Source organism: Sceloporus occidentalis, unplaced genomic scaffold, assembly GCF_023333645.1.
Source record: "Sceloporus occidentalis isolate IW3139 unplaced genomic scaffold, rSceOcc1.0.p SCAF_6, whole genome shotgun sequence".
In the NCBI taxonomy this organism is placed as follows: Eukaryota; Metazoa; Chordata; class Lepidosauria; order Squamata; family Phrynosomatidae; genus Sceloporus; species Sceloporus occidentalis.
The window spans coordinates 96,038,233-96,051,167 of record NW_028316986.1 but is presented as its reverse complement, the minus strand read 5'-3'; the positions used below and the strand labels follow the sequence as shown (position 1 = coordinate 96,051,167).

General features: G+C 38.4%; 1 protein-coding gene across 2 annotated transcripts in view; it reads left to right on the top strand.

Moving 5' to 3' along the window:
- The window catches only part of NCOA7 (nuclear receptor coactivator 7), a 110,049-nt gene extending 99,719 nt beyond the window's left edge, over nt 1-10,330 (top strand). For both annotated transcript variants that reach the window (XM_089530432.1, XM_089530431.1), the window contains 3 exons: nt 2,419-2,514; nt 5,585-5,658; nt 6,217-10,330. In XM_089530432.1, coding sequence (XP_089386558.1) covers nt 2,419-2,514; nt 5,585-5,658; nt 6,217-6,352 — 306 coding nt within the window. In that variant the 3' untranslated portion in view covers nt 6,353-10,330. The remainder of the gene's footprint in view (nt 1-2,418; nt 2,515-5,584; nt 5,659-6,216) is intronic.
- Nucleotides 10,331-12,935: the final 2,605 nt, after the last annotated feature.

Below are 12,935 nucleotides of genomic sequence, written 5' to 3'. Positions count from 1 at the left end.
AAAACAAAATCCATAATTATGGTAATAGCATAATTCAGTCAGCCAGAAAGGCACAAAAAATGCTTTGTAGGCTTTTTGAAATCAACAGGTTTCTTCATCAGGCAAATATGTTTTATAAAGGAGAGACATGGGGCTGTTGGGAATGACCATCATAAGAATCATGCATGCTGTCTACAGATGGCATAAACAAGGTTGGCAGACTATCAAGTTAGGCTCTTCACAGCTATTTCCTTACTATTCCTGGGCTTTATGGGAATAGGGACAGGAAAAATAACAAAAGCAGTGTAATATAGTTTTTCCATTATAATAACGCTCTATCCTTTGAAAATTCAATTCTGTCTTTATCCAGTACAAAGCTCACAAGCCTCTTTATAGGAAAATAGCAGTGAGTTCCTAAGGCTGTCTCTATTTCGACAAGATCTGACATTAATTTAAGCACTGTAAAATGTAAATGACATCAATATGTCTGGGGATTACATTTACATGGGAGAAATAAATAACCAGGGACAGATAGCATACCAACAGAGCTGTTTCATAAAAATTTGCCAACAAATATAGATAACAAAAGTATACTCACAGACTGGAAATGCTCAATATACGTCCAACCCAATCCCCAAGAAATAGGACACTCAGGACTATTCACTGATCTTCCATGCAAGCAAAGTGATGTTCAAGATTTTTGCAGGAAATAATTTTAAAAGAAAAAGCCAGACAAAAGAGAAAGAAAGAGAGCAGAAAAGAAAGAGGCACTAGAGTTCATATTGCAAATATATGTTGGATAATGGAATGCACCCCCCCAAAAAAAAATTCAGAAGAAAACCAACCTGTACTTTATAGATTACAGTATGTGAAATTATGGATTCTTATTAAAGAAATGGGTGTGTCACAACCTCTAATTGTGAGGACACAGTGGAGAACATGCAAAGAGAGAATGGCAAGGGAGTCAGCCAAAGTTGGCTTTATCACCTTGTTTAATTTATATCCAAAACATATTATATTGGAAGCATAGGAAGTATGAAAGGAGGTGTGAAAATTGAGAAAAGGAACATCAACAATTTAAGATATGTAGTGATGAAACTGTACTTTCATCAGTAGTTGTAATATAGTGTCATAATTACTTGTAGAAAATAGTAAAGACTCGGAACAACTCAGAAAGTGCAGTTTCATCAATAACCTTCAAGTTAAGGAAGAAAGTGCAACAGCAGGATTATAGCTAAACATTAAAATAACAACAACAACAACAACCCCAGGTGATTTACATAACTTTAAAATGGGTAATTGAAATAGTTAATGATATTCTATATCTTGGCTCAGTAATTAATCAAAATGGGGAAATCAGAAGAATTCTAAGACTTAGAAATGTAGCTATGAAGGAACTAGGTAAGATCCTCAAGTGCAAAAAATACATTAGATACTAAAGTCAGAATAATCTAGGCCATAGTATGTCATGATGTTACAGCTAAACATTAAAATAACAACAACCCTGGATGATTTACATAACTTTAAAGTAGGTAAAGGAAATTGTAAATGATTTTCTATACTTAGGCTCAGTAATTAATCAAAATGGAGAAATCAGAAGAATACCAAGACTTATAAATGCAGCTGTAAAGGAACTCGATAAGATCCTCAAATGTAGCTGTGAAGGAACTAGATAAGATCCTCATTAGATACCAAAGCCAGAGTAATACGGGCCATAGTATTTCTGATTTCTGTGTATGGGATACATAGAAGGTGAAGAAAACTGATAGGAAGGAAATAAGCACATTTGCTATGTGGTGCTCTAAAGTACAGATAAGAGAATTGCTAAAAAAACCAAATGAATGGTCCTAAAGCAAATCAGGCCTGAACCTTCCCTACAGATCAAGATAACTAAACAGAGACTGTTGTACTTTGAATATATTATGACAGGAAAAAAATTATAATGCTTGGTGCAGTGGAAGGCAGTGAGGAAAAAAGGAAAAGGTCACATTATAGGTGGATAGACTCAAGGAAGCCCTACCTTTTCAGGACCTGGGTGGATGTCAAAAGCTTTTGGAAGCCTCTCATTCTTATAATTGCCATAAGTCTAGGTCCACTTGATGACAAATAGCAACAAAATCAAAGCATTTTCATGACTAAGAAAAATACCATCAGTGCATAGAATTGCTTGAAGAGCAAAGATAGAATCTCTGCACCTTGATGGCCCGGCTTTTGGAAACTGGGGAACAATGGATTCTCCAGTCCTGCTAATTCACATCTATATGTATATCTGCCTCTGAATTTCTGTCATGTTATGTATGGAATCATACATGGGATATAAGGGCTTTAAGCAATTTGTTTAGTAAAATTTCCTGTGTTTTCAATGTGTTCAATGTTTTTTTTTAAAAATCTCATGTTAAATTTGGAACTAATGTTAACAGCCATTTTGTTTTTGGACAGATATTTGGGGCTTATGCAACACATCCTTTCAGGTTCAGTGATCACTATTATGGCACTGGAGAAACTTTCCTATACACATTTAATCCTCTTTTCAAGGTATGTGGCTCTGGGGATAGTTTTAACCCTTGCTTAAACAGTCTGTTTGATTACTGACCATTTTTAAGATTCCAACTGAGTCTTAAATCTACATGTGAGTCCCAACTACAGAAGAGCCAATAACTAAATGAAATTTATAGAAATGTTGACTTCGCAAGTTCCCATTCATTTTGAGTCTACTTTAGTTAAGACTTACAATTGATTTTAGACCTCATGTTTAAAAACAACAACGAATTGAACAGAAGTTAGCAGTTTGAAGATGCGTTAACAAAACTTTGGAAAATTCAACGTTTTGTATTATAGCTCTTAGAATCCCTGACCCTGCATGGCTTTGGCTATGGCAGAAGAAAAGAAGTAACTTTTCCAAGAACTGTGTGAAACCAACCTCATGACTTTTTTGGAAGATATTCAGTAGACCTAAATAATGGCTCATGTATATTGATATTGTTTTACTTCTACACCTTAGCCTTCCCAAATCCAAGATGGGACACTGTGAGAGTGTCCCATGTAAGGTCCTCTGATTTTTTAAAGGAAGAGTCAGATGTGTGACACATAGTAAGTCATTCAGAAATTGTAGCTGAAAAGAGAAATAAAACAAATCTGTATTGGCTGAAAAAGTATTTTATAGTTCTGTAGTAATAGATGGAAGACACAAGAACTGAGAGATGGTAGCAGAAACAGTAGTATGTCAGTTTTGAGAATGATTTTAGCAGATCAAACAACAACAAAAATAAGTAAGGTGAGGTACACACATGAACAAAGCAAAATATTATACTGTTTTAATAACACTCAGGCCTAGGAGCATGAACCAAGACATCCATCCATCTCTTTATTCATATCCACACCTTTCTCCCAGACTTGGACTCAAGATGGTGTACCGATAAAATGCAATAAAAACACTTATTGTATATATACTTGTCCATCCACATTCACTGGAGTTAGGGGCAAAGGATCCCCGTGAATGTGGAAAAACTGGAAATAACAAAATCAATATGCTTTTACCTGAGAGAACACATCTCTAAGAGTCTCTAGATCCTCCAGTGCAACTCTGTGGTCAACATCTGCTAGACATTGACCATAGAATTGCGTTGAAGGAGCTACAAATGCCTAGTGGAGTGTTCTCTTTAGAAATCTCTAGGTCCTTCAGTGTGACTTTTGGTTAAAGTTGATCATAAAGTAGCACTGAAGGACCTAGAGATTCCTAGACAGAGCATATTAATAAAATCCATGAATAATCAAATCCACAAAAGTCAAATCCACAAATTTGGAGGGACAAGTGTACTCAAGTATAAGTAGAGTATATACTATAAAAGTATAAGTCAATCTCATGTATAAGTCAGGGTCAGGGTTTGGGGCCAAAATTACAGGCCTGAGTTGTATAGGGATTTATAGGTCAAAACCAGCACTTTGAATTGTGCCCAAAAACAGACCGTCAGCCAATGGTGCTCTTGCAACACTGGAGTTGTGTGCTCCCTGTAACTAGCACCCATTAGTAATCTGACTGCAGCTTTTTGGAACAATTAAAAAAACTCTTCAAAAGCAGCACCACATAGAGGTAAATACGATGTAAATAAGGGCCAAAGAACACAGCCCAGAAATAGAGGCCTCCAGCTGCGATTGGGCCTGGACCACAGCAACTACACAGCCTGCACCCGAAGTGAGCTGTCTTCATGGTCCCAACCCAGCACTCCCAGGAATCGGATATAATCCACTGTTTTTTGATCTGGTCCAAAGGACCAGATTGCAGTGCCAGAGCAGCTTCCGGCTACTTTGGGAGCACCAAACCCCCAAAGTGGCCAGAAGCTGCCTTATTTGGCCTGTGCGTTTCGAGCTTTAGTCACGCGTCACCAAGGCCAGATCAAGGGGAGGCTGCAGCTGGTGCACTAACTTCAACTGTGAAAATGCACCGCTGGCCACTTCATAAGCCTGAGCATCCAGGGTCAGGACTGAATGCAGGAGTACACCCAAGCGGCAAATGTATGTGTTCAGGGTCAGTGTAACTCCATCCAGAATAGGCTGCATCCTTATTTCATGATCTGCCTTTGAACTGACCAGGACCATCTGTCTTGTCTGGATTAAGTTTCAAATTGTTCATGCTCATCCAGCTCATCACTGTCAACAGGCACTAATTTAGAACCGACAGTTTTCTTTAATTGAAGTGGAGAGAATTCTGGTGTCACCAGCATATTGGTGATACTTGACCCCAAAATGTTGGACAACTTCTCCCAGTGGCTTCATGTATATGTTAACATGGGAGACCAAACAGCCCTAGTTGCCAAGTAGTCAAACAGGAGTCCCTCAGCATCACCTTCTGAGTTTACTCCTCCAAGAGGTAATGATGCCAGTGCAAAACAGTCTCATCCTAGAGAGATGGCCCAGAAAGTTACCATGGTCGATGGTATTGAATGCTGCTGATAGCCCTGTATGTTGGACTCTTTCCCCACAATCACATACCTGTCCTCTGTTACCAGATCTTCCTCTGCCTGTAGCACTGGAATGGCTGCCCCAGGAGTCCCATTGTCTAATTCCATTTTCCCCCACAAAACATAGCCTCCTTTTTATTATTGAAAAAAATATAAATAAGCCCAATATACAGAGATAACTGATAGCAGCTTAGAAAATCCAGCAACAAAACATGATATCTACACCATAGGGCACATTCAATAGTTTTTGCTTAAAAACCACTTGGGACAGCTTCCCTACGTCACATTGCTTAGGATGGTGAACTGAAAATTGTCCTAAGCAGTTTTTAGTATATTAAGCATTACCTTGATAATTTTTTGCCTAGAAATGCATTAGGAATTGTTCTTATTTTATTCTTTGAACACAAATCAATCCATTCTGTATCATACTACAGTGCACTTCTGTGCATATATATTGTACATGTTTGTACATGTCTACTGCCACTGCAGTTTGAGATGATAGATTATAGCTTAAAAATAGGCAGTTTCTTTAGTTTCCATCATATCCTCCTAACTAGCTGATATTACTCACAACACATTTGCAAATATATCTTAGTATAATTGTAGCTGTGCTCTGCTCACTTAGGTTTTATGCTCTGCTCACTTAGGTTTTTAAATGGAGTGGAGAAAACACTTATTTTATCAACGGAGATGTAACATCATTAGAACTTGGAGGTGGAGAGTAAGTCATGTGCATTTCTCTTGATATATTTATGAATCATACTGGTGAGAACTATGTACAGCATCTTCCATTACTGAAGAAGCAGACTACTATTCATTATTAAAACCAGCTTTGTTTCTTCAAGCCATCAGAACTGCTGCAGTGACCAATAGTATTGGCTGCTTGCATGGTACTTTTTGCATGTGCATCTAATTATGTTGGATCATGGAAAAAGTTAAATAAATAATATCAGTTAAATAATACAAGCCATTTGTTTACCTAGATTAAGATCAAAACCATAGGTGCAACCTACTGTTGTGCTTCCATATATCTGGATATTAAGGTCATTGCTTGAATGTTTACATACTCCATTTCTTAAAAACAATGTTTTCAGTGAATATCTATTTTGGCTAAAAATTAACAGACACGATTCAGTCAAAGTGTTTAAATCTGCATGATTTCAGTGAAGGGAAGTTAACCTTCCAGTTGAAATAAATGGAGTTTAAAAATGCAATCTTGTATTTTAAAAAAATAGCTAGCTGAAAAAAATAATTTCCAACACTTTTCTTCTCTTTTCAGTGGTAGGTTTGGATTATGGTTAGATGCTGATTTATATCATGGTCGGAGCAACTGTTGCAGCACATTCAATAATGATATTTTATCCAAAAAAGAAGACTTTGTCATCCAGGATGTGGAAGTATGGACATTTGAGTGATGTAGATGCTGCCTTAAAAAGCTGAACTTGAATTTACTGAGCACTCAGTGAATGCTGAAAATTGGAATGTAGACTGCCTTACAACAGAACATGCTTTTCGACCCCTGAAATCAGGATAAACTAATATTCAAGAAGAGTAAGGCAAAGATTGGGCATAACTCATGTCTTATTCCTGCTCTGCCAGTATTCCTACACTGTGGTCGAAAGATGTTTGTGGAAGGCAACTGTAACATACAAGTTTATTAAAAGCTGTTTTATTACTTCCTGTTACTGTGAAAGAATTCTGTGGAAAAATCATAGAGCCATGTAGAACATTCCATGTGTATTTTTATTCACTGAAAGTGAAAACCAAAAAGAGGGAAACGTGGTATTACCAAATTCTGCAGCACAAAGTAGTGGTCATTAGGTATACAGCACTTAAAGGGAACATTTTTTTTTTAAAAAGGAATATATTTATTGTTTGTATAGTACTTCTTCCCCTGAAATATATTAGGCATGTTTTTCCTTTTAAAAACAAAACAAAACAAAAAAGCAAATTTCAGAATTTGCTAGAAAGATGTATTGATTGAAGCACATGTCAGTGCAGTGGTGAATTGTTTTGATTTCTTAGGTTTTAAAAAAATATTTTGCTGATATTTTTAAATGTAAAAAATACATTTGTTGCTTTTTCTAATTATTTTTGGGATCTTGGCTTTTAACATTGTTATGAATTGTTTGAGATTGGTTCATTATCAGTTCCCATTATCAAACATGCCTGTTTGGTTGTGTGGCAACAATTGAAGAGAGATTCTGTTTTTAACTGGTGAGAAAGGTAAGAAAGAAAGAGCCACATTATAGTAGGGCAAAAAACTGAATTTTCAGTTGCATCCTACAGATTACTTGAAACTCTTCGTTTGGCGGTGGGTGGGGATGGGAGAAGTCAGGTCTCTAAACCGGTGCTTGATTTCTTCTTGTATAGTAAGTTAAATTACTTTTGTTGCTGATAAGAAAAGGAAACATTTTAAAGGACATTTTCATATAGCCAAGTGTTCATTTGAGGACACCATACATGAGAATCTGGGGTCTAACTTCAGCTTGCTACATTAAAAAAAACACCAATTAAATGTTGTATATTAATTGAAGCAAGGTTTTTAGAATATTTTCCTTTCATAAAAATAGTTTGGTTAGAAAAGAATGGAAAAACATAATATAATCTGTTTCCCCAAAACCTTATAATATTATCCTAACCATTTGATCCTTAACAGATTTTTAAAAAATTTAAGTCAATGTGAGAGAGGGCTTTTTTTAAAAAAAATAGATATATGTTTCTGTATTTCTTTTAAAATATCAGTCGATCTTTATATTACACCTTCTGGTACAAGGCTACAACTGTGCTGCTTCAGATGTTGGCCTGTATCCAGTTTAGGTAATGTTATGAGAGTAAATGGAAGTGATAGTCCTAAAATAACAACAACAACAAACCCAGTGAAACCCAAACAAACAGCTCTTCTCCCCCACTACCAGGTGCTTACCCTAGTCTAAACTACCATATGGCACACTAACCTGTTGCTTCTCCAAAGTGTATCCCATTCACTTTGGGGGTTTTTCCAGTTGATATGGAAATAACCAGAACCATCTAGACATCAGGGTTTACCCTGGTTAGCTTCCAAGACAACTGTTTATACTCTTCCATTCTCTTGGTGGTATACAGCTTTTGTCATCTTGGACCCATGTTGGAAAGACTTTTTAACATTTTGTTTTATATATAGAAACAAAAGGGAAGAAGCAGCTCCCCTTTGCTTAATAGACAACACTCACAGTATAAGTTTCAAACTTAATACAGTGATGCAACAAGTCCTGTTTAGATGTTCATATCCCCTTTACGTGAACATGTGAATGTGGTGTGTGACATGATCTGCCTATCCCATTACCAACACCACAGCATCCGTATATATGGCACAAATATATGTAGGAAAGGTCTTATGTACACACAACTGCATAGGCCTTCTCTTGATACCTTTGACCCATAGACATCAATAGTGAAAGAGATATGTACCCTGTTGGCCAGAATTCCACTTCTCAATTACATGTTCTGATAAATGGGGATGTGAAAAGTTGAAGAAACTAGAAGACATATCTGAGGTAGGCTTGATGTCCAAACAGCAAGAGAAAAAATAGCAATGTCAGAGTCACAGGCCTATATTTTGTCAAGGTGTTGTTGTCATTTTCAGTTAAGATGGTATGGTGGGATATTCATGTAGGCAGACGTCACACCTCTTTTTTTGGCCATGCGGTTTCTAGGAGACAAAGAATTGTGAAGCCCAAGAAATAAATTTTAAATTCCATTAGGACTCCATCTGTCTTGTGACATTCAAAATTCACATCCTAAGAAGAGAGATGGTAGCCTTGCACAGGACAGAGGCAGCCTGGATCTCCAGGAGTTTGTTTTTCCCCCCTATTGCTAATGGTGTTTTAATTTTATTTCCTGCACTCTGCCTACGTGGATATCCCTCCATACCATATTAACTGAGAACAACAATATATTGACAAAGGAGATTATCGCACTTGCAAATCCCGCCAGGATAGATGTGGGAGTGAAAAGTCAAAACTGGGTGTTATTGCACACAGCCATGGCCGGACAAGTGCAACCTGTCTACCCCGGACCCCAGTGACACTTACCCAGGAGCTTTTCAAAAATGGCAAAGTCCAGTTTTTGAAAAGCTCCTGGATAAGTGGCGGGGATCCGGTTTGCAGATGGGTTACACTTGCCTGGCCTCAGCTGTGCACAATAACACCCGGTTTGGATTTTTTAATCCCGCATCTATTCTGGCAGGATTTGCAGTTGTGATAATCTCCAAAATGTAGGCCTGTGACTATAACATTGGCATTTGTTTCTTTCTACGATTTTTAACACCTTTGCCTGATGAAGAAGCCAATGGAGCTTTGAAAGCTTTCATAATATGTATTTTGGTTGTCCCAATAAAGTTATTGCTGTTTTATGGATTTTGGATGTTACTGTACTTTGAAGAGACTAGACTTGTTGACAAATTTTGGTATATATGACTATAAGGAGCAAAAACATATACATCTGGTTTGGAGTGTGCTGATGCTGTTGGAAACATGCTGGCAATTAGGACCTGCTGCAAGTGTGAACATTAAAAGAAATGTTTTCTTATTAATCACATGTGGTACACACAGAAGGAGCACACATAATTTCTCTTCACAGTGAGAACCTGTGTGTGTGTGTGCCTTCAGGCTTTCTGCCGACTTACGGTGACCCATGGATTCTATAGGGTTTTCTTTGGCAAGGAATACACAGAGGTGGTTTTGCCAGTTCCTTCCTCTGAAATGTATTCATTGGCTGTGACCCATCCAAGTACAAACCTGGGCTGGGGATCAATAAGAATATAAAGGAGAGCCAGCATGCTGTAGTGGTTGGAGCACTGGACTACAACTCTGGATTCCTCACTGTGCCATGGAAACCCGCTAGGGTCACACTCATCCCCAGAAAACCCTGTGATGGGTTTTCTTTAGGACCACTATATATCAGAAACAACTTGAAGGCACACAGCAAAAAGAGTATAATGATATATGATTACCATGTGATTTATAGACAAATGGACAAAGTTTAAAAGGGTAAGAAACAGACTTAGGATGTTTTGTTAACACCTAAGCTTTTCACGCTGCTTTCCACTATATATTCTGACCATCAAGTACTACTCATGACAAACTTTCACTATAACAATGATCTACTGTTATTGTAACATTTGGAAGACACTCAGAGTACCTCTAAAATAAGGTTGTATGAATGCCAAATGTGAGTTTCAAGCAAAAGATTTTTGATATTTGACATATTGTTCCATCCTATTATACTTGTCAGAGCATATCTGAGGCATTTGTGTTCTGTATCAAAACAGTGTTGTCCTATCAAAATTCTGTGATCCTTCAAAAACTATGGATATTTAATATATGTAATGCAGTGCTATCGCAACATTTTCAATAAAGGAATTTATGCATTCATATGTTTAACTTTGGGTTTTCTCATGCTTCAGTTTAATACATAAAAGCCAATTTCTGCACTCTTATATCCTGATATATCTCTGCCCCTGATTGTCAAGCCTCCAGCTTTACCACTCTCAGGCACCTGAACATCCTCTGCTCCTTCAAAAGATTTCTTTCTACCTTTTTATTTGTTGGGCCTGGAACGGCTTCCCAGAACCCCCTGTGAGGATACCTCTATGGTTGCTAGTTCAAAAATATTCCCTGGCCTGAGATTTCAGAACCAAACCCTGAGATTTAGCAAAGCTCCCTGTTCATGTTTTAAAGTGCAATATGTTAAGCATCAACCACAGTTGCTCAGAGCATTTAATTCAAATTACATGCACTAAGTCCAGGGCCGGCTCATCCATACAGGTGAACTAGGCAGCTGCCTGGGGACAGGATGGCCGCTTTTTTGGTATACTTTTTTTTATTAAAGTGAAAACTCATTACAGCAAGCGATGTAAAAGCAAGCTAACGTATGACAGTTTCTTTGAACAATGGCCAAAACATAAATGTGGACATGGTACATCATCCGCCTTCCGCATGCACCTTGAATGTAACCTTAAGGTCAACAGCCCCCTCTCCTCTTGCCGCCCACCCGCCTTACTCTTGGTGCCACAACACAGAATGCCATTTGCTAGTTTTTGGGAGTGATCATGCAATAGTGTTTCTGTGTTTGTGTTTGATTTTGAATGTTTGCCTAGTACGTTTAATACTGTGTGGTATTCTTACGACAAGTTTTAAACTAAGTAAAGAGGAAGTTTTAGTTGTTTAGGTGAGTACTCTACTTATTATTACATTATCTTAGGGGATGGGGCGAACAGCTGGCTTTTATCCTATGTCTTTTATCATTACGTAATCAGATATCAGAAAAAGGATGTTCTATAAAAGGCAATAAATTAGGCTACAGAGACAATACAAGCAGAAAGCTAAAGCTTTAACAAAAGGAGACGAACTACTTATATTGACTAAACACTCCAACCTATTCAATAAAATAATACAAAGAATGTTCATTAAATAGCAAAACACAATTGTAACCAACCTAGTCATCTCACCTACTTAGGCCCCATTCCCACTGAGCTATTTGCCCGGGATGGAACTGGGCAGATTCAGATCCCCCCCCCCTCCCGAATCTTTCTGGAAGCAAGTGCCCACTATCATTTACCTTAATTGGGGTAATTTACCCTCCAAAGTTCACATTTACAGTACTGGTTTAAAATGAAGGCTCCTTTGTTGTCGATCAAATTCACTTCCGCTTTCGTCAAAGGTGATGCATCCTACAGCCATTGGCCAACCGAATGGGTGCTTTCCCTCCTCCTTTTAAAAAAAAAAACCCAGACAGCAGTATGCGCATATTCTGTAAAATTTAAAAACCTCCAGGTGTGTGTGTGTGTGTGTTGTGTCTATTTGGGTCATTACGCATTATGGCAACCCTAAAATGACCCCATCCTGGGGTTTTCTTGGCAAGATTGGTTCCGAGGAGATTTGCCATTGCTTTTCCCCTGAGGCTGAGGAGTGTGACTCCCCTAAAGTCATGGGTTTCCACAGCCTTCCAGTCTCCCCTTCACTTCCAGCCCAATGCTACAGCCCTTGCCTCTCCCCCATGCCATGCCATCTCATTCCAGTCACAACAACAACAACAATTCCTTGCCCCAGAATGCCATCTCTGCATCCTCTTGCTTTGTTTTCCCTCCTTGCGACCCCAAAATGCACACACATACATATGTAGTAAAAACATTTGCCAAACTGAAAGGGACACATTTGTAACATTCGCATTGTAGCATTCGCATATTACATAAAATAATAATAATAATAATAAGCCTCTTGCAAAGCCCTGACAGGAGCAAGGAAATGAAAGAGAAATAGCACAAACATTCTATCTATATGTATCACCCTGTAGCAAAAAACATCTGCATAGTCTGTCAAAAATAAAAATTAAAAAAGTAAAAGAGAGAGAAAGCTGCCTGGTGCGAGAGGGAGGCTTGTTCTGTTCTCTGCCCTCCCTCTGACCATGCCTCCCCTGAACTTGACTCTTCCTCCAGCTCCTTCCTCCTCCTCCTCCTGCTATGTCACCCCGATTGCCCTTGGCACCCTTCCTCCAGCTCTATCCTCCTCCTCCTCCTCCTGTTCTGTCACAATGTCCTTGTCCTGAGATTTCTCCTTCTCTCCCTGAGAACCACAGAGAAGGCTCTAGGGCCTTAAGACTTAGGCTGGATCTACACTGCAGAATTAATGCAGTTTGACACCTGTTTAATTATCATGGCTCAATAATATGGGATTAGGGGAACTGTGCTTTTGTGAGATATTCAGCCTCCTCCTCTCAGAGAGCTCTGATGCCACAACAAACTACAAATCCCAGGTTTCCATCGGATGGAGCCATGACAGTTAAAGTAATGTCAAACTGCGTTCATTCTACAATGTGGCAGCAGCTTTAGAGCCAATCCCAAAGATCTGAGAACCCTAGTTATATCTGTTGCCCCCAGAGTGACCAGACACCCTCTTCTTCCAGTACATTTCTTTCATTTCAGCCTTGTGTCCAGGAGGAATTCCAGAATGTCCTCCA